An 18181-nucleotide genomic window follows, 5' to 3' on the forward strand; every position below is an offset into this window, starting at 1 on the left:
GTCCTGAGTCATTGCTTTGGGCAGAGGCCAGGGGAAGAAACCATTGTGTGGCAAGGGGAAGGAGGTGCCCTTAGCTCAGGTCTACATCAGGAAGGCCTGGGAAGGCAGCGCCGGCAGCGAGGGGCCGGGACAGGGGCTGCGGCGGCAGGTAAGACCTGGAGCCAGCCTGGCTACCACTGCCCTCGTCCTCCCGGTGGACTCCGGCTGGGGTGAGGATCCTGGTGCACCAGTGCCAGCCCGCAGGCCCTGTGGAAGGCCCTTGGGGTGCCTGGGGAGAGATGGATCTTGGCAGGAGAGGGACAGGAGAGGCCCGGCAAGCTGCCGAGCAGGGCGGGCCTTGCTCACATGGGCTGTGGGCGGGTCAGGCATTGAGTTTCGCTTCCCGCCACTGCTGAAGCAGCAGCCCAGACCCAGTGAGTGGCCCAGCTGCTGCTGCTGCCTTGGTAAGTGTGGGCCCCAAGGGCAGGGAAGGAAGGCCATGGGCGACCCTCTCCCAGACTAGGTGGGCACTCGGGGGTTGGGGGACCCAAAGGGACAGGGGGCTCATCCCAGCAAGGAAACCACTGTACCCTCCACACTCCAGCCTCCTGCCTGGAAAGTGGGCGCTGGAGCTCGGGGACCTTGCATGATGCCGCAGGGGAGGCCTGAGGTGTGTTGCCCAGCTCTCTGCCCACTCTGGATCTTTCTAGCAGACACTCACCCCCGGCCACATGCTCCACTGCAGGTACCCCACGATGAGCTCGCAGGCACCACCCCCGGGGCCTATGCAGGCCCTTATATTCTTGGACCTGGAGGCCACCGGACTGCCCTTCTCCCAGCCCAAGATCACGGAGCTGTGCCTGCTGGCCGTTCACAGATGTGCCCTGGAGAGCGCCCCTCCCTCCGAGGGGCTGCCTGCCGCAGTGCCCTCGCCCCCTCGTGTGGTGGACAAGCTCTCCCTGTGTGTGGCCCCAGGAAAGGCCTGCAGCCCCGCAGCCAGCAAGATCACAGGGCTGAGCACCACTGCGCTGGCAGCACACGGGCGTCAACGCTTTGACGACAACCTGGTCACCCTGCTCCTGGCCTTCCTGCAGCGCCAGCCGGTGCCCTGGTGCCTCGTGGCACACAACGGTGACCGCTATGACTTTCCCCTGCTCCAGGCAGAGCTGGCTACGCTGGGCCTCTCCAGTGCTCTGGACAGTGCCTTCTGTGTGGACAGCATGGCTGCCCTCAAGGCCCTGGAACAAGGCAGTAGCCCCTCGGAGCACAGCCCAAGGAAGAGCTACAGCCTGGGCAGCATCTACACCCGCCTGTATGGGCAGGCACCGCTGGAGTCTCACACGGCCGAGGGTGACGTCCTCGCCCTGCTCAGCGTCTGTCAGTGGAGGCCACAGGCCCTGCTGCGCTGGGTGGACGCTCACGCCACCCCCTTCAGTGCCATCAAGCCCATGTATGGGGCCACTGCCACTACTGGGACCAGCCCAAGGCCATCTGCTTTGGTAACCACCCCACCCCTAGGCAGTGCCAAGAACGCCAGTCCAAGCCAGGGGAAGGGCCGCAAACCCAAGACACTTCCCACGACAAAGGGCCCTGGAGCCCCGCCCAGGGGAGAACTGCTGGCCCCACTGGGCCTGCTGGCTTTCTTGACCTTGGCAGTAGCCACACTGTATGGACTATCCCTGGCCACACCAGGGCAGTAGGCCAAGGCAAACCCAATAAAGACCGCCCCATCCCAGCACTGAATCATCACAGCCTCCTACGCTTCTTGGCAGCTGGGCCTCTGCCCACACTCGGGGACCCAGGGAGGGGCCGGCCTTTGTTTCTCTCTCTCCCTAGCAGGATGATCAGATGACCCAGAAAAAGCAAGGGAAACGCGGGAATCCCAGTGGAGGAAGACAGCACTTGGCCGAGGCCCCATTCCAGCTGCTGAGGCTCTGAAGAAAGGAGGCAGCAGCTCCAAATGTTCGCATTTATTATAAAGAAGGGTACAGACCCTAGACTCAAATACATCAAAAGCAAAGACAGATGTGAAACAGGAACAAGGAGCAGAACACCGAGGTATCCGTGTCTGGGCCAGAGCTGCCAGCCAGGCCTGGCCTTCCACTTTTGGTCCAGAGGGCCCCTTGGCCCAGCTGTGCCTGCTGCCAGGACAAGCTGTGGACTCAGGTACTGGAGTTGGAGGTTTTGGGGGAGGCAGCACTTTCAGAGGTCGGACTGTCCCTCTCCTCTCAGCCAGTTTCCCTCTAGCACCCAGGGGTTTCAGCCTCACGTCAACCATCACTTATTTTAAAACAGAAAATGGGAGCCAGCTACAGGAGAACAGAAACACTGCAGGGAGGAGACCTGAGTGTGGGGGTGGACAGAGGCCAGTCTGCTCACCTGGGGCGGGGGTCTGGCCCGGCCACAGACACCTCCCCGGAGCTGTCAGAGCCATGAGGGGACGTAGCCCTCCAGGTGGCCCCAGGGAGGGCGGCTGAGACAGTCCAGGCAGATAGCGGTCAAATGGGTGGAGCTCTGGTGGAGGTGCTTTGGCTGCCAGACCCCCACAGGTGCAGTGCAGGCTCCAGGGAGCAACAGTGAATCTCTTCTCAAAAGACAGAGAGCCTATTGGGCCAGGGCCCAAGCACCACCACCCACCCTGCCTCCGTCCTGGCCGTGGCCCTGCAAAAGGCACCGAAACTCTGGGGCTGAACCCCAGCCTCGAGCAGCAGCTCGCCACTGTGCAATCCAGGACATGTGTGCGTTGTGTCCACGAAAAACTGCACTCTCCTAGCGTGGCTGCCCAGGGAGAGCCAGAAAAGAGATCCCCCTTGGTTCTTTAAATTTGGCTTAGATTGCAGGGAGCATAACTTCAAGTGAGGAAAAGAACAACGTCTGGACCCAGCCCACCCTGGCAAGAATTGCTCCCCACCTTGTCAGCATCAGAAGCAGCACGGCGGGTGGCCAGGACACACACCACGCACACAGGGCAGTAGAGAACCATGGCAGCCAGGGCGGTGGGGCCCGGCTCAGGGGACTGCTCTTGGGGGATCCGTGTAGGCCGGGTTGTAGGGCGGCTGGCTGGCAAGGTAGGGCGTAGCTGCTCCTCCTGCAACAGAGAGGAGTGGGTTGTCTGGGCAGCACCAGGCTGGCTGGCTGGCAGGAGGCAGTGGCCCAGCAGCCATGGACCCAGGGGCAGAGTCACCAACTCGGGGGCACTCACCAGCCAGCGTCTCGTGGTAAGCAGGCGGGCCCATGGGCTGGGCCGGGTACGGGGGCGGGTACTGCGTCGGATAGGGGGCCACCGGCACGCCGGGCTGGGAGGGCATCGGGTGGTAGCTCTGGTATGTTGGTCCAGGGTAGCTGGGTGGTGCACTTGGAGGCTGTGGGTAAGGGGCGTGCACCACCGTGGTGGCCGTGGTGGTGGTGACAACCGCTGCAAAGAGAAACCAGGTCCCTCTGTGTCCCTGTGTGTCCCTCCCTGGGTCCTGCCCCTCCCGCTGAACCAACACAGGGCCCTGGCCAGCTTCCCATGCGACACCGGGGGGGGGGGGGGGGCAGGGAGGAGAGGACGGGCATGCTTACGGCGCGGCCGGCGGCACATCTTGTACAAACAGCAGCAGGAGCAGGTGAAGCAGATGATGATGGTGACAACAGAGAGCACGAAGATGGTCAGGCCGATGGCCACTGTCGCGCCGAACCTGCCAAAGACCCAGTCACAACCCAGGGCCCCTGCTACTTCAGCACCAGCGGTCTCACCCTATGGGTTCCCTAGGGGGGCCACCTCCTTGCTGTGACTCAGACCACAACAGACAGCAGCGGCCCCTTGTGCAGCTTGAGCCTGTTCTGGCCTCAGTTTCCTGGTGCCTAAAATGGGGCTGGGGGTCCAGATGAAGCCGGCCCTCCCTAAAGAGCAGGGAAGACCTGCTTCAGGCCCCTCTCCCCTGTCCTGCCCTGCCTTCAGCTACCCAGCAGCAAATGTTTCCAGCACATTCCACAAGCCAAGCAAGCCCTGTGGGGCTTCAGTCCAAGCTCTTAGCTATGGCCGAGACAACGGAGGTCTGGCCTCTGGGATGGCAGCACCGGCGGCAGAATGCCCTGGGGAGCACAGGTGAGGAGAGGATACCAGTTCCAGGAGGGCAGAAGCCAGGGTGGCGGTGTGAGGCAGGTGGTGGCCCTGCGCTCCAGTCACAGCCTACAGCAGGGGCCCAGGACAGCTGTACCACGCTGGCTGGTGGGGTCACCCTCAGCGGGGAGACTTAAGCAGCAGAGGAGCTGGAGGCAGCCTCCCTCCCTGCCCTGGCTCCCCTTCAAAAAGCAGATCCAGAGCTGGGCTAGCCACCAAGGCTGACATCCAGGGCCAAAGGTGCCCCTGCGTATCCTCCTGGGTTCTTACAGGCCAGGCTTTCTTCTTGGAAAAGGCAAATACTTAGTAATCACACCAAGTGCCTTTGCAAACTGAAGGAGCTTTGTCAGCAGCAAGCCACGGCCCGCCCTGAGGCCCAAGCCGGGGGAGGGAGAGGGCCCCCCTGCTCCAGCCCTACAGCCCAACCTCTACCCCACAGCCTGAGCAAGGGACAAACCCCTCACGCTCCAGGCTCAGCCTTCAGCCACCATGTAGCCCAGGACAAGGCCCCCAGAGGCAGGAACAAGGGAACACACGTCCACACAGGCAGTCTCGGGCACCAGGTCTCCCTCTACAGAATGGCACCCAAGCTCACCCCATGTCAGCCTCTGCCTTCACCCAAGGGCCGCCTGCACCCCTGGACTTCCCCTCCTTTCATCACAGGCCGGTTTCCATCTCCACCCCTTTTGGGGAAAAGAAAACCAAACGTTTCCTCCCCGACCTTCCTGTCCCTGACGTCAGCAGCAGGCAGGACGGCACACAGCACCCTCTTAAAGACACAGTGTGGCTGTGGCCAGCTGCAGCAGCACCACGAGGGAGCCCAAGGGGGAGGAGCGGATTCTGGGAGCTCTAGCCTCCATCCCCCTGCAAGCCTTCAGCTCCAGGTTCGACCCTGGAGCCCTGGCAGACCCCAGCCATCCCCTCTGCCCCTCCCCTGACTGGCCAAGATGCAGCTGCTCCTCCTCCTCCCCCCCCCCCATGCTACCTTCACTCCCAGCCCTAAGATCTGCCAGGGCTCACATAGGAATTTCCTTGCTAAACTAAGTTCATTCACACTTTCCACTATTTAGATTACAGGTGACAACCAAAGAAGAAAAGAGAAAACTGAGGTATGTCTCACTGGCAGTAAATCTTACACTAAAGAAAACTTTAACCTTTCATTTAAGTTGCAAATAAAATTCCCTACCCGGCCCATGAAGCCTGGGGAGACCCGGGACCCCTTCCCTCCCTGCCCTTGGTCTTTGGGAGCCCCATACTGTGTCCCAGCCCAAGGCCTCTGCACATGCAGTTCCCCCTACCTGCTGGGACAGGCGCTTGGTCCCTCCCCCACCCTCACCTAATTAACTCCCATTGGTCTCTCAAACCCAGTTCAAAGCATCACCTCCTCCAGGACCACTTCCCTCGCCACAAGGCGGAGGTCAGGCTCCATGGGAAACGCTCACAGAATTAAACTGCTGGGCACGTGCTGGGGTGCAGCGGGCGGAGCCACCACTGGTGATGCCTACATCATGGATCCCAGTGCTGGTCAACTCCAGCCTCCCACTAATGGATCCTGGGCAGCAGCAGAAGGGGGCTCAGCCACCCACACGGGAGACCTGAGTGCAGGTCCAGGCTCCAGGGGAAGCATTTGGGGAGTGAACAAACAGCAGATCTGTTTCTGTCAAGTAAATGAAAATACTTTAAATCTTGATTTAAATGTCAATTACAGAGAAGGAAAGGAGCAGAGAGAGGTCTTTCCTCCACCCACTGGTTTTCTCTCCAAGTAGCCATAATGGCCAGAGTATCTTCTGGGTCTCCCATGTCGGGGGTGGGGCACAAGGACTTGGGCCCTCTTTCACTGCTGTCCCAGGCCATAGCAGAGAGCTGGACCGGAAGTGGAGCAGCTGGGACTCAAACCAGGCCCACATAGCATGCTAGCACTGTAGGGCAGCTGCTCCACTCGCTAAGATACAGTGCCGGCCCCAAGATTTTATTTATTTGGAAAGTAGAAATTGGGAAACCCAGAAGAAGCTCCTGGCCTATGTTAGGACAGGGGCCCAAGCACTTGTGCCATCTTCCACTGCTTTCCCAGGCACATTAACAGGGAGCTGGATCAAAAGTGGTGCAGAGGGCACCACCTGCAGTGCTGGCATCCCATATGGGCACCAGTTCAAGTCCTGGCTGCTCCTCTTGCAGAGCAAGCTCTCTGCTGTGGCCTGTGATAGCAGTGGAAGATGGCCCAAGCCCTTGGCCCCCTGCACCCTGGTAGGAGACCCAGAGGAGGCTCTAGTTTCCAGAGCTCCAGCCGTTGGGCCAATTCAGGAGTGAGCCAGCAGATGGAAGACCTCTCTCTCTACCTCTCTTCTGTGTAACTGACAAAAATAACAAAATCTTCACCAAAAAAAAAAAAAAAAAAAAAAAAAAAAAAACCAGCTGGGGTCCGGCATTGTGGTGTAACAAGTTAAGCCTCTGCCTGAGATGCCAGCATCCCCTATGGGCGCCAGTTCGAGACCCGGCTACTCCACTTCTGCTCCAGCTCTCTGCTATGCTCTGAGAAAGCAATAGAGAAGATGGCCCAGGCGCTTGGGCCCCTGCACACAGGGGAGACCCGGAGGAAGCTCCTGGCTTTGGATCAGCCCAGCTCCGGCTGTTGCAGCCATTTGGGGAGTGAACCAAATAAATAAATCTTAAAAAAAAAAAATGGAGCAATTGGGTCTCAAACCAGTGCCCATATGGGATGCTGGAGTTGCAGCTGGTGGTCTTACCCACTATACCACAACACTGGCCCACAATAAAAATAAGGATTTTTTAAATATTAGTTTAAAGGTAGGGTTAAGTATAGAGAAGAGGAGACAGATCCTCCATTTCCTGGTACACTCACCAAATGGCTGCAACAGCCAGGGCTGGACCAAGCTCAAGCCAGGAACTCCAACGGGGTCTCCTATTTGAGAGCAGGGGCCCAAGTACTTGGGTTGTCCTCTGCTACTTTACCCAGAGCATGAGTAGGGAGATGGATTGCAAGTGGAGCAACTTCTGCCTCTATGGGATGCTAGCATTGCAGGAGGCAGCTTAACCCGTTGTACACCAGCCTCTTTTTTAAAAAGCTGAAAAGAGGCCAGCGCCGTGGCTCAACAGGCTAATCCTCCGCCTTGCGGCGCCGGCACACCGGGTTCTAGTCCCGGTCAGGGCACCGGATTCTGTCCCGGTTGCCCCTTTTCGTGGCCAGGGAGTGCAGTGGAGGATGGCCCAAGTGCTTGGGCCCTGCACCCCATGGGAGACCAGGAGAAGCACCTGGCTCCTGCCATCGGATCAGCGCAGCACGCCAGCCGCGGTGGCCATTGGAGGGTGAACCAACAGCAAAGGAAGACCTTTCTCTGTCTCTCTCTCTCTCAGTGTCCACTCTGCCTGTCAAAAAAAATAATAATAATAAGCCGGCACCGTGGCTTAACAGGTTAATCCTCCGCCTTGCGGCGCCAGCACACCGGGTTCTAGTCCCGGTCGGGGCACCAATCCTGTCCCGGTTGCCCTTCTTCCAGGCTAGCTCCCTGCTGTGGCCAGGGAGTGCAGTGGAGGATGGCCCAAGTGCTTGGGCCCTGCACCCCATGGGAGACCAGGAGAAACACCTGGCTCCTGCCATCGGAACAGTGTGGTGCACCGGCCGCAGAGCGCCAGCCGCGGCGGCCATTGGAGGGTGAACCAACGGCAAAAAGGAAGACCTTTCTCTCTATCTCCCTCTACTGTCCACTCTGCCTGTCAAAAAATTTAAAAAAATAATAATAAAATAAAAATATAAAAAACTGAAAAGAATTCATTCCAAATTAGTTTACAAATACACACACACACATAGGGCTAGCACTGTGGCGTAGTGGGTAAAGCCACCACCTGCGGTGCCTACATCCCATATGGGTGCCAGTTCGAGTCCCGGCTGCTCCACTTCTGATCCCGCTCTCTGCTATGGCCTGGGAAAGCAGTGGAAGATGGCTCAAGTGCTTGGGCCCCTGCACCGATGTGAGAGACACAGAAGCAGCTCCTGGCTTTGGATCAACACAGCTCCAGCCAACTGAGGAGTGAACCAGCGGATGGAAGCCCTCTATCCTTCTCTGTTTAACTCTTTCAAATATTTTTTAAAAATGCAATGGAGACCCCCAGCATTCTGTAACATAGCCCTAAACTCAAGATATGGAGAGATGCCTCAAGTAATCAACTTCCTATAATAAAGTCTTACAAAGAAACCCACACACACACTTCTCTGAGTGTTCCCTGAACTGCATCTGACGAATGAAGAAGTTCCAGCAGGGACCCCACAGGGAGCTCTCAGCAAGAGGGCCAGGCGGGGCACTCAGGCAGAGCCAAGTCAGGCTACAAGAATGGATGCGCTGACCAGGACCAGGACCACCTCCTGAGTTGAAACACCCACAGGCAGAATTCAGAAGGCAGAGCCAGCCCAGCAGGAGGAGGAGGAAGGGACAGGCGCCATAGTCCCTGGCGGTAGTGGGGCAGGGTTGTGGGGCTAGAGGAGAACCGGGTAGCCTCCCCATGTTCCCTCAGCAGGGGCATTTCTGGAAGCGGGGGCACCCAGCCCCCTCCACGTGGGGGGGCCAGTGGGGGACCAGGTGCCAGGCGGGTAGTGGCTTTGCAGGCCGAGAACCACAGCAAGGATGCTTTCAGGGCTGGCAGGCAGGCCAAGTGCAAGCCCACACCAGTGTGCCCCCTGTGGTGCTAGGCAGAATTGGGGTGTGGGGGCAGCAGTGGCCAGCCAACGCCTGTGGACAGCAACTGTAGCCTCAGGGGCCTCAGATCACACCAGGTGCACCCAGCGGTCCTCTGTGTGGCCAGGGGACTGGAAGGAAGCAGGACAGGGATCAAGGAAGGTCCGAAGAGGGAACAGGCCAGGAAAGGACGCAGACCACGGACCACCCGCCAGGGCAGGGTGGGTGCGGCTGCCAGGGCTGGGGAGGGGGAAGCCCAAGGCCCAACCCAGCCCACAGGCAGCACAGCACAGGCCCACCTCTACCATGGGAGCCCCAGCACCATTCAATGGAGGACCCCTCCCCCCAGGCTGTGGCATCTGGAGGCTGGGGGTAGAGGGTCCTCATCAGATTCTTGTGCTCATGGGGACCCTCACGCTTAGGGAATCGAGGAGTATCCCGGGGGAGAGTCTGGGTGGGAAAAGCGGGGGCCATGGCCATGGGCTCCCTCCCTGCTTGGCTTCTCCTGGACTCCCACACGCAGCAGCACACTCCCTGGCAGGCACACACAGCGGCCTTGGCCGCCGCCCGGGCAGAGAAGCCCCAGCGTCTCCCCCTTTTCCAAACACACAGTTGGCCTCAGAAGAGCAAAGGGGAGGAGGATGGAGGTGGCGTCCCCAGGTCACCCACACCTCCCACCAGGGAGGGAGGCACGCGGGGGCAGAGGACGCTGGAGCTGTGCACACCACACTGCAGGCGCACAGCCCAGGGCGGCCCCTCTCCTCTCCCCCAGCCCCTGCTCCCTGGGCCCTTTCCCACTTGTGCTCCCAGCTCCTCGGCACCCTGGGGTCGGCCTGCAGAGCCAGCTGCGCTCCACATCCGCGTCCACACGCTCAACTTGCTTCTCAGCTCCTCACGGGGTGGCTGGGGCCCGGGGCACAGCCCCAACTCACAGCACAGCCCCTGCTGCGGTCCCCCCTCAAACCCTCAGCTTCAGCCCTCAACACTCTCATCTGACCCACACCAGAGCCCTTCGCCCACACCAGCTCTCCAAGGTGCAGTTCGTGCCCCAGGCCCTGTGGCCTCCATCCCTGCCACCCCCTGGCCAGGAAGCCAGGGCAGCTCCCACAGCCGCCTGCCCTTTTGCCCTTGGAGCAGCTGGAGTGGTCTTCCTAAAATGGCATCCAGACCCCAGCACTGCCCCTCCTGGGCAGGAAGTTAGGAATTAGCTGTGTGTGTGTGAGAGAGGCCTGAGGACCCGCACCTGCTGTGGAAGCTCCAAAGCCCAGCATCGCGCACCTCGAAGTCCTGCCCAGACCCTGATGACCTCCCAGGTGCCCCCAGCCCTTCCCCCCAGGAGAGCTCCCAGGAGAGAGCCTCAGACCAAAGGGGTTACCTGGCCTGATGACATGGGGCCATAAAACCTTCACAGGGAAGCCCCTCTGCACTGCCCAGCTCCAGCAAATCGGGAGGAATTTGCTAATTTTCACCCAACAGACACTAGGACTCCCCATCCTTTGTCCTGGAGGAGAGGAGGAGGTGGGTAAACAGACTCCCTTAAAAACCTAGTGAGTCCAGACAAACTGCGGCTCAGCCCTCTGCCTCTGCTGAGCCGCCGGCCTGGCCTGCCCGGTGTATTCTCTCCATTCAACCATGTAACCCCGCTCTCTCCCAGTCCAGTGACTGGGTGCTCTATCTGTCCCTTGCATTCTGAAGGATGCCCTATGCCCAATAAAGCCTTATCATTTCGCGGTCTCAGGCCTGAATTCTTTCTTGGTGAGCACAAGAACCCCACGGCTTCCACGGCCTCTTCTCCAGTGACACCCAGACCATCTGTGGGGGCCGCCATCCCCAGGGCAACACCACTGCACCCTCTGGGCCCTCCTGGGAACTCAGGGTGGGAGCGGCTCTCTGGAGCTCTCCGGTCTCAGCTGTGCTTGCAGTTGAATTTGACTTAAATCCCAAAGTCCAAGTGCATGGAGTGGGGGTGGCCACACAGGAATCTGATTATGGTGTCTGGGAGGCTGGGCCTGGGGGCAGGTCCTCACTACTGTGAAAGCCTGAGCCAGGCCCAGACTGTCTCTGCTCCCTGGCTGGCCCTGTGACCCCCTCACCCCTGACCCAGACAGAAGCCAACCATTGCTGCCCCTCCTGCCTGGGCCTTTCGCAAAACTGTTAGCTAAACAAACATTTTCTCTTTGTAAAGTCGGTGGCCTCAGCTAAGTCACAAAAAGCTGACCACAGCAAGGCCCTGGGCAGCCCCAGGTACTGAGGGAGGGATCCCCTAACCACCTCACATACACAGGCTTGGAGCCCACGGTGCTTCCTCCAAAGGGACAACCCAACCCCCAGGTCCACCGGGAATGGCGGAAAGCGCGGCACAGACTCCAGCCAGAGGCAGCTGCGGGAGGTATGTGTCCCATCTCCTACAGGGGCAGCAAGACAGCGCAGGAACCCAGCAGAGGGGGCAGGCTTGCTCCCTGGTCCAGAAAAGAGGACCTAACACAGTGACTGTGACCCACAAACCTCGACACTCTCACCGTGGCATCATCAGTGGTCCCAGCAGCCTCGCCCCACCATTCTCGCCCCTCCCCTTCTCTCTCCACTCCTGGCCTTCCGACCTGCATCCACACATCACTGCTGCCTCACCTGCCCCAGCCCATCACCATGAATATGGACCCCAACCCTCAACCCTGAATTGTCACCCCACACCACAGCCACCCCCATCGCCACCGCCCCCGCGCCTGCGCACTGATGAAGACGCAGCTTCCTGGTGGTCCAAAGTGGTGACTGCTTCTATCCGGGCCACACCTGAATGTGCAGCACACACACACCGGAACGAGGCACTCTGCCTGCAGGCTTTGCTTACCCTGACATGGGGTCAGTGTCGAAGCTGGACCGAAACCTCAGCGCCGAGCCCAACTGCTCCAGCGGCTCCGTATTGGTGGGGGCACTGCACAGGGAGGAGAGCTCAGGGTTAGCTCGGGAACCCCACCCTGCACAGCAGGCACCAGCACGCACAGAATACCCAGCGGGGCTACCACACCCCGGGGACTTGGGCGGCCCCCTAAGGATGGATGCCACACACACCAGGGCCTCAGAACACACGGCCGTCACGTTTCTCAGAGTCACAGGGTCAGGCTGGAGCACGGACCACAAAACAAGTCTGGACAGATTTCAGAAGTTACATCTACAAAGTATCTGCTCGGATCTCAAGAGAAGGAAGTTAGAAGTCAGTAACAAAGAGCGGCATGGCCACAAAGTTAAAACAAGTCCAAAGAAGCCAGGTAAAGCACATACCTAGGGGAAGTAAATGATACAAAACAAAATTAGGGGCAGAACTTTCAGAGCCCCAGGTTAAGCTATTGCTTCCTACACCCGCAGCCCATACTGGAGTACCTGGTTCAAGTCCCATCGACTCCACTTTTTTTTTTTTTTTTTAATTTTTTGACAGCCAGAGTGGACAGTGAGAGAGAGAGAGAGAGAAAGGTCTTCCTTTTGCCGTTGGTCCACCCTCCAATGGCCACCGCAGCTGGCGCTCTACGGCCGGCGCACCACGCTGATCCGATGGCAGGAGCCAGGTGCTTCTCCTGGTCTCCCATGGGGTGCAGGGCCCAAGCACTTGGGCCATCCTCCACTGCACTCCCAGGCCACAGCAGAGAGCTGGCCTGGAAGAGGGGCAACCGGGACAGAATCCGGTGCCCCGACTGGGACTAGAACCCAGTGTGCCGGCGCCGCAAGGCGGAGGATTAGCCTAGTGAGCCGCAGCACCGGCCAACTCCACTTCTGATCCAGCTTCCTGCTAACACAACAGGTGATGGCCCAAGTAGCTGACCCAGATGCAGTTCTAGGCTCCTGGCTTCAGTGTGGCCCTGCCCAGGCGGTTACAGGCATCTAGGGAGTGAACCAGCAGGTGAAAGATCTGTCTCTGTGTGTCTGCCTTTCACTCTCTCTCACATTCTGCCTTTCAAATATTTCATTTTTATTCAAAAATAAAATAAAAAACTAATTAAGGAGGTTGGTGTTGTGGCATAGCAAGTAAAGTCAACACTTTGGATGCTGGCATCCAACGTTTGGGTCCTGGCTGCTCCACTTCTGATCCAGCTCCCTGGGAAAGCACAGGAAGATAGATGGCCCAAGTGCTTGGGCCCTGCACCCACGTGGGAGACCCGGAAGAAGCTCCTGGCTTCGGCCTGGCCCAGGACTGGCCTTTGTGGCCATGTGAGGAATGAACCAACGAGTAACAGATCACTGTCTCTCAATTTTTCTGAATTTCAAAATAATTCAAAATTAAGGAATCATAAAGAAAATTAACCAATGTGTTGAACTGAATGACGATGAAATAATACATGTTAAAATTCATGAAATACAACCGAAGTAGTCCTTAGAGAAAAATATGTATTTTTTAAACATGTATTAGTAAATAGAAACGTTTAAAAATGAATTAGATGGGGCCCAGCACTGTGGCGTACAACGTAAAGCTGCTGCCTGCAGTGCCAGCATCAAGAAAAAGGAAAAAAGACACAAAAGGGGGAAAAAAGACTATATGAGAAAATAACCACAAGACAGATTTATATATATATATATATATATATATTTTTTTTTTTTGACAGGCAGAGTTAGACAGTGAGAGACAGAGAGAAAGGTCTTCCTTCCGTTGGTTCACTCCCCCAATGGCCGCCACAGCCGGCACTGCGCCGATCCGAAGCCAGGAGCCAGGTGCTTCCTCCTGGTCACCCATGGGGTGCAGGGCCCAAGCACTTGGGCCATCCTCCACTGCACTCCCGGGCCACAGCAGAGAGCTGGACTGGAAGAGGAGCAACTGGGACTAGTACCTGGTGCCCCAACCAGGACTAGAACCTGGGGTGCCGGCGCCACAGACGGAATATTAGCCTAGTGAGCCACAGCGCCAGCCCAAAACAGATTTTTAAAATAACACTGGGGGGGCCGGCACTGTGGCCTAGCAGGTAAAGCTGCCCCTGCAGTCCTGGCATCCCATATGAGCACCGGTTTGAGTCCGGCTGTTCCACTTCCCATCCAGCTCTCTGCTATGGCCTGGGAAAGCAGTGGAGGATGTCCCAACGGCTTGGGCACCTGCACCCACGTGGGAGGCAGCTCCTGGCTTTGGATCAGCACAGCTCCAGCTGTTGCAGGCAGTTGGGGAGTGAGCAGTGGATCGAAGACCTCTCTCTCTCTCTGCCTCTCCCTGTCTCTGAATAACTCTGGATTTCAAATAAATAAATCTTTAAAAAAGAAAAACATGATGTGAAATGATAGGAGACTTAAAAAAAAAAAAAACACTGGAGGCAGGGGCAGCACTGTAGCGTAGCAGGTTAAGCCACTGCCTTCAATGCTAGCATCCCATATGGGCGCCGGTTCAAGTCCCAGCTGCTCCACTTCAATCCAGCTCTCTGCTTTGGCCTGAGAAAGCAGTGGAAGATGGCCTAAGTGCTTGGGCCCCTGTACCCATGTGGGAGACCCAGAGGAAGCTCCTGGATTCAGATCAGTGCAGCTCTGGCTGTTGCGGCGATTTGAGGAGTAAACCAGCAAATGGAAGATCGCTCTAACTCTGCCTTTCAAATAAATAAATAAATCTTAAAAAAAAAAAAAAAAAACACCTTGGTGACAGGAACTCAGTGCAGTTGCCACTTGGGACATCAACAAAACAAGGAAGTAGGTGACATTCACAAACATGTGATAACAGAATCTTAGACACCAATGTCACATATTCCTAGTATTTTTCGTATCAGAGCGCCTGGGTTCAAGCCCCAGCCCCACTACCACGTCCAGCTTCCTGCTGATGTGTACCCTGGGAGGCAGCAAGGGGTGACTCAAGCGCCTGGGTCCCTGCCACCCTCCTGGGTGACCCCGGCTGAGTTCTCAGCTCCCGGGCACTTGGAATGCAAGTGCTTTCACTGGCTCCCTGGCTAAAGAAAAAGGCTAATAATAACCTGGCTTGGATTCCGATTAGAAAAAAAACCTACTTGTGAAAAGGCATTGTGCAAACTACTGCAAACAATAAACTCAGACGGGACCGGAAGTGACTCCCTGTTAACCACACCGTGTGAGTCCTGAGAGTGATTAGATTTCGTTTTCAAGGACTCCTTTTCAGCACTGGAAACCAACATTCAGTAGAAATGTCTAGGGCATCTGAGCCTTGCTCTAAAATAATCCAGAAACGAAACTCGCGGGAGGCACGCGGAGCAGCATTGCTGTAGAGAACATTATCCTTTCTGCTTTCATACTCTTGGGAAATTTCCCCCCGGGCATCCCATATGGACACCAGTTTGAGACCCAGCTGCTCCACTTCCAACCCAGCTCTCTGCTATGGCCTGAGAAAGCAGTAGGAGATGGCCCACGTCCTTGGGAGACCTGGAAGAAGCTCCTGGCTCCTGCCTTCAGATTGGCCCAACTCCAGCCATGGCCCCCATTTGGGGAGTGAACCAACAGATGGAAGACCTCTCTCTGTCTCTATAGCTGTAACTCTGCCTCTCAAATAAATTTTTAAAAACTTACAAGCAGGAGGAACAACTATATCCAAATAAATCTGAAGGGCAGCCAATACAGCTGAGTGAAGATGCTTCTAAGAAAACCGGTGAGTAGGCTCAGGCAAGGGAGCAAGCCCCTGGTGGAGAACGTCCGGCACGCCAGGTCCTTCTCCCCCGGGGGCACCAGCTGATTTCAGAGGGGCAGCTAGGAAGCTGGAGTCTGCAGCAGCCCAAGCAAATGGGCATTAGACCCAGAGTGTGGAGACCCTGGTGACCGTCCGGGCCAGGACCTGAATTTCTGTACCCAGGAGCGAACAGCGCAGCTTTCGGGCATCTCGGGCTCTGAGCTGGGCCAAGGGGATCTCACAGTGCTGGCGTCCCTGGCACAAGCCACAGAAATCCTCCCTGGAGAGAGGCTGAGCTCCAAAATCCTACTATTGGTGCCCCAGATGCCATGTTAGGCACACAACCAAACACTCCCAGGAAGGCTAGGAGACGACACAACACAAACAGACGACAACGGTAACAACGGGCGAAACACTCACAGGGCTTCCAAAACACGTGAAAAACAAGCACTCACCGTCTGCACAATCAACAGTGAGACTGAAGAGGAGCTTAAAGAGAAGACTGGGGCAGCACTGTGGCCCAGGGCGCTGAGCCACTGCCGGCAGCACCGGCATCCCCTACACTGCACCAGTTCAAGTCCCACACCCAGGAGTCATGGCCAGTGCCGGTCGTGAAGCAGTGGATGGAAGACCCCACCCCCGTCCCTGCCTTTTAAGATGTATTTATTTGAAAGGCAGAATTACAGAGAGAGAGAAATGGCCGCATCTGCCGGAGCTGGGCCAGGCTCAAGCCAGGAGCCAGGAGCCAGGAGCTTCATCCATGTCGCTCACATGGGTGCAGGGGCCCAAGTGCCTGGGCCATCTTCTGCTTCTTTCCCATCACATCAGCAGGGAGCTGGATAGGAAGTGGGGCAGCTAGGACTTGAACTTGCGCCACATGGGATGCCGGCACTGCAGGTGGCAGTTTTACCCTCTACACCACAATGCCAGCCCCAATAAAATATATCTTTAAAAAGACTGAGCAGTTCAGAGACAACACAGATTAGAATTTCAGCCAAACAGACTGCGAAGCAAGCATTACAACAGCTCACTTCCTCTTGACTACGTATAGTAAAACCCAGAGAAATGGATTGAACATAGAATTTTTTAAATTTATTAATTTATTTGAAAGTCAGAATTACACAGAGAGAGAAGGAGAGGCAGAGAGAAAGAGAGAGAGAGAGAGAGGTCTTCCATCCACTGGTTCACTCCCCAATTGGCCACAACGGCTGGAACTGAGCCAATCTGAAGCCAGGAGATTCTTCCAAGTCTCCCACGTGGGTGCAGGGGCCCAAGGACTCAGGCCATCTTCCACTGTTTTCCCAGTCCATAGCAGAGAGCTGGATGGGAAGAGAGGCAGCCCATATGGGATGCCAGCGCCACAGGCGGAGGCTTAGCCCACTACGCCACACCGCCGGCCCCTTGTGCAACTTCTCAGATCTGAAGGGCTTCACCAGAGCTCTCACGGCTCTGAATGTGCACGGCTCTTCGTCAGGACAAGGAAGAGACTTCCCAGGCCACTCAGAGACCAAGGCTGCCACTCCCACCCCAGGCCCAGGAGGCAGAAGGGCACCATCTTGGTTTTGGGCATCAGAGGCCCCACCCCTCTGGGCTCAGTGGGCAGAGTCCCTGCTGCGGAAGATGATCAAACGCAGAGTGCCCAGCTGGGGTCCTGCTGGGGGGCCCCCAAGTTCTCCCTGTGGGATGGGAACACTGGCCCACCCACCACTAGGTGCATACCTTCCCTCCTCCCCAGCTCCACAGCTGGAGAGGAAACCTGCCCCGGTGAAAATTCTTCTTGGTCTTAGCCTTATCTGATTTAGATAAGATTTCAGACTTTAACCCTGAGCCTCCGTGCTCAGGTGAGAAAAACATGAGTGTGACCAGGGCTGGAATGTGATCAGCTGAGTGTGCGCGCCCTCCTGAAACTCACACCCCGAAGCTCCAAGTCCCAGTGTGGTCCTGGGGACTAGGGAGGTCGGGATGAAGCCTCAACACTGGGGCTCCCATGGTGCACAATGCTGGAATCCGCACCGTAAGAGGACAGGAGCCGGGCAGGCGCTCCAGTTAAAATGCTGGCTGGGAGGTCCGCATCCCACATCCGGAGCCTGGGTTTGACTCCTGGATCTGGCTCCTGAACCCAGCTTCCTGGTAACGCAGACCCTGGGAGGCAGCAGGGAGGACCCGGCCAGTTGCATTCCTGCCACTGGAGTGGAAGCCCTGGGCGGAGTGCCTGGCCCTGGCCCTGGCCCTGGCCCGTGGCTCTGGTCCATGACCCAGCCCAGGCTGCTGCAGGCAATCTGGGAGTGAACCAGCACGGGGGAGGATCGTTCTGTTTCACTTCTTTGTCCCCTCTCTTTGGCTCTCAGGGGGACAAAAAATTGTATTTAAAAAAAAAAAAAAAAGGGAAGAGAGAGTCAGTCTGTGTGTACACTGAGGACATAACAGGAAGAGGTTCCTCACCAAGACCACAAGACCACGCCGGTGCCCTGATCTTGGGCTTCCTGCCCTCAGGACTGCGGGGAAACCCTCTGTTCTTTAGGCCACCCAGGCCACGGCAAACCCCACAGCAGTGCAAGTGGCCCGGGACACACAGGAAGCCTTCGCCCAAGTTTCACCAAATACGCTGAGTCTTAATAAATGTCAAGACTAAAATCTTTAAGATTTTTATTTACTTGAGAGGTAGAGTTACAGACAGTGGGAGGCAGAGACAGAAAGGTCTTCCTTCCGTTGGTTCACTCCCCAAACTGAGCACAACTGCACTGAACCAAAGCCAGGAGCTGCTTCCGGGTCTCCCATGTGGGTGCAGGGGCCCAAGCACTTGGGCCATCTTCTACT

At 57.1% G+C, this 18181-nt stretch overlaps 2 protein-coding genes across 5 annotated transcripts in view; one reads left to right on the plus strand and one right to left on the minus strand.

Moving 5' to 3' along the window:
* The first annotated feature begins 75 nt into the window (after nucleotides 1-75).
* TREX1 (three prime repair exonuclease 1) lies at nucleotides 76-1722 on the plus strand. 2 transcript variants are annotated; one of them, XM_062200801.1, is made up of 2 exons: nucleotides 76-148; nucleotides 725-1722. In XM_062200801.1, exon 2 carries the CDS (start codon nucleotides 735-737, stop codon nucleotides 1677-1679), a length of 945 nt encoding a protein of 314 aa, XP_062056785.1. In that variant the 5' UTR covers nucleotides 76-148; nucleotides 725-734; the 3' UTR covers nucleotides 1680-1722. The 2 variants fall into 2 exon arrangements, with proteins under 2 accessions (XP_062056785.1, XP_062056784.1); XM_062200800.1 differs by lacking the exon at nucleotides 76-148 and adding an exon at nucleotides 155-443.
* Nucleotides 1723-1934: 212 nt separating this feature from the next.
* The window catches only part of SHISA5 (shisa family member 5), a 29070-nt gene continuing 12823 nt past the window's right edge, over nucleotides 1935-18181 (minus strand). The window contains exons 3-6 of one of the 3 annotated variants that reach the window (XM_062200802.1): nucleotides 11621-11704; nucleotides 3544-3659; nucleotides 3182-3394; nucleotides 1935-3067 (exon numbers count right to left, since the gene is read on the minus strand). In XM_062200802.1, the coding sequence (XP_062056786.1) occupies nucleotides 2988-3067; nucleotides 3182-3394; nucleotides 3544-3659; nucleotides 11621-11704 (493 nt within the window). In that variant the 3' untranslated portion in view covers nucleotides 1935-2987. Of the gene's footprint in view, nucleotides 3068-3181; nucleotides 3395-3543; nucleotides 3660-4679; nucleotides 4800-11620; nucleotides 11705-18181 lie in introns of those variants that run through there. The other 2 variants (XM_062200805.1, XM_062200804.1) reach the window with 2 other exon arrangements.

The sequence above is a fragment of the Lepus europaeus genome, chromosome 9 (assembly GCF_033115175.1).
Source record: "Lepus europaeus isolate LE1 chromosome 9, mLepTim1.pri, whole genome shotgun sequence".
Lineage (NCBI taxonomy): Eukaryota > Metazoa > Chordata > Mammalia > Lagomorpha > Leporidae > Lepus > Lepus europaeus.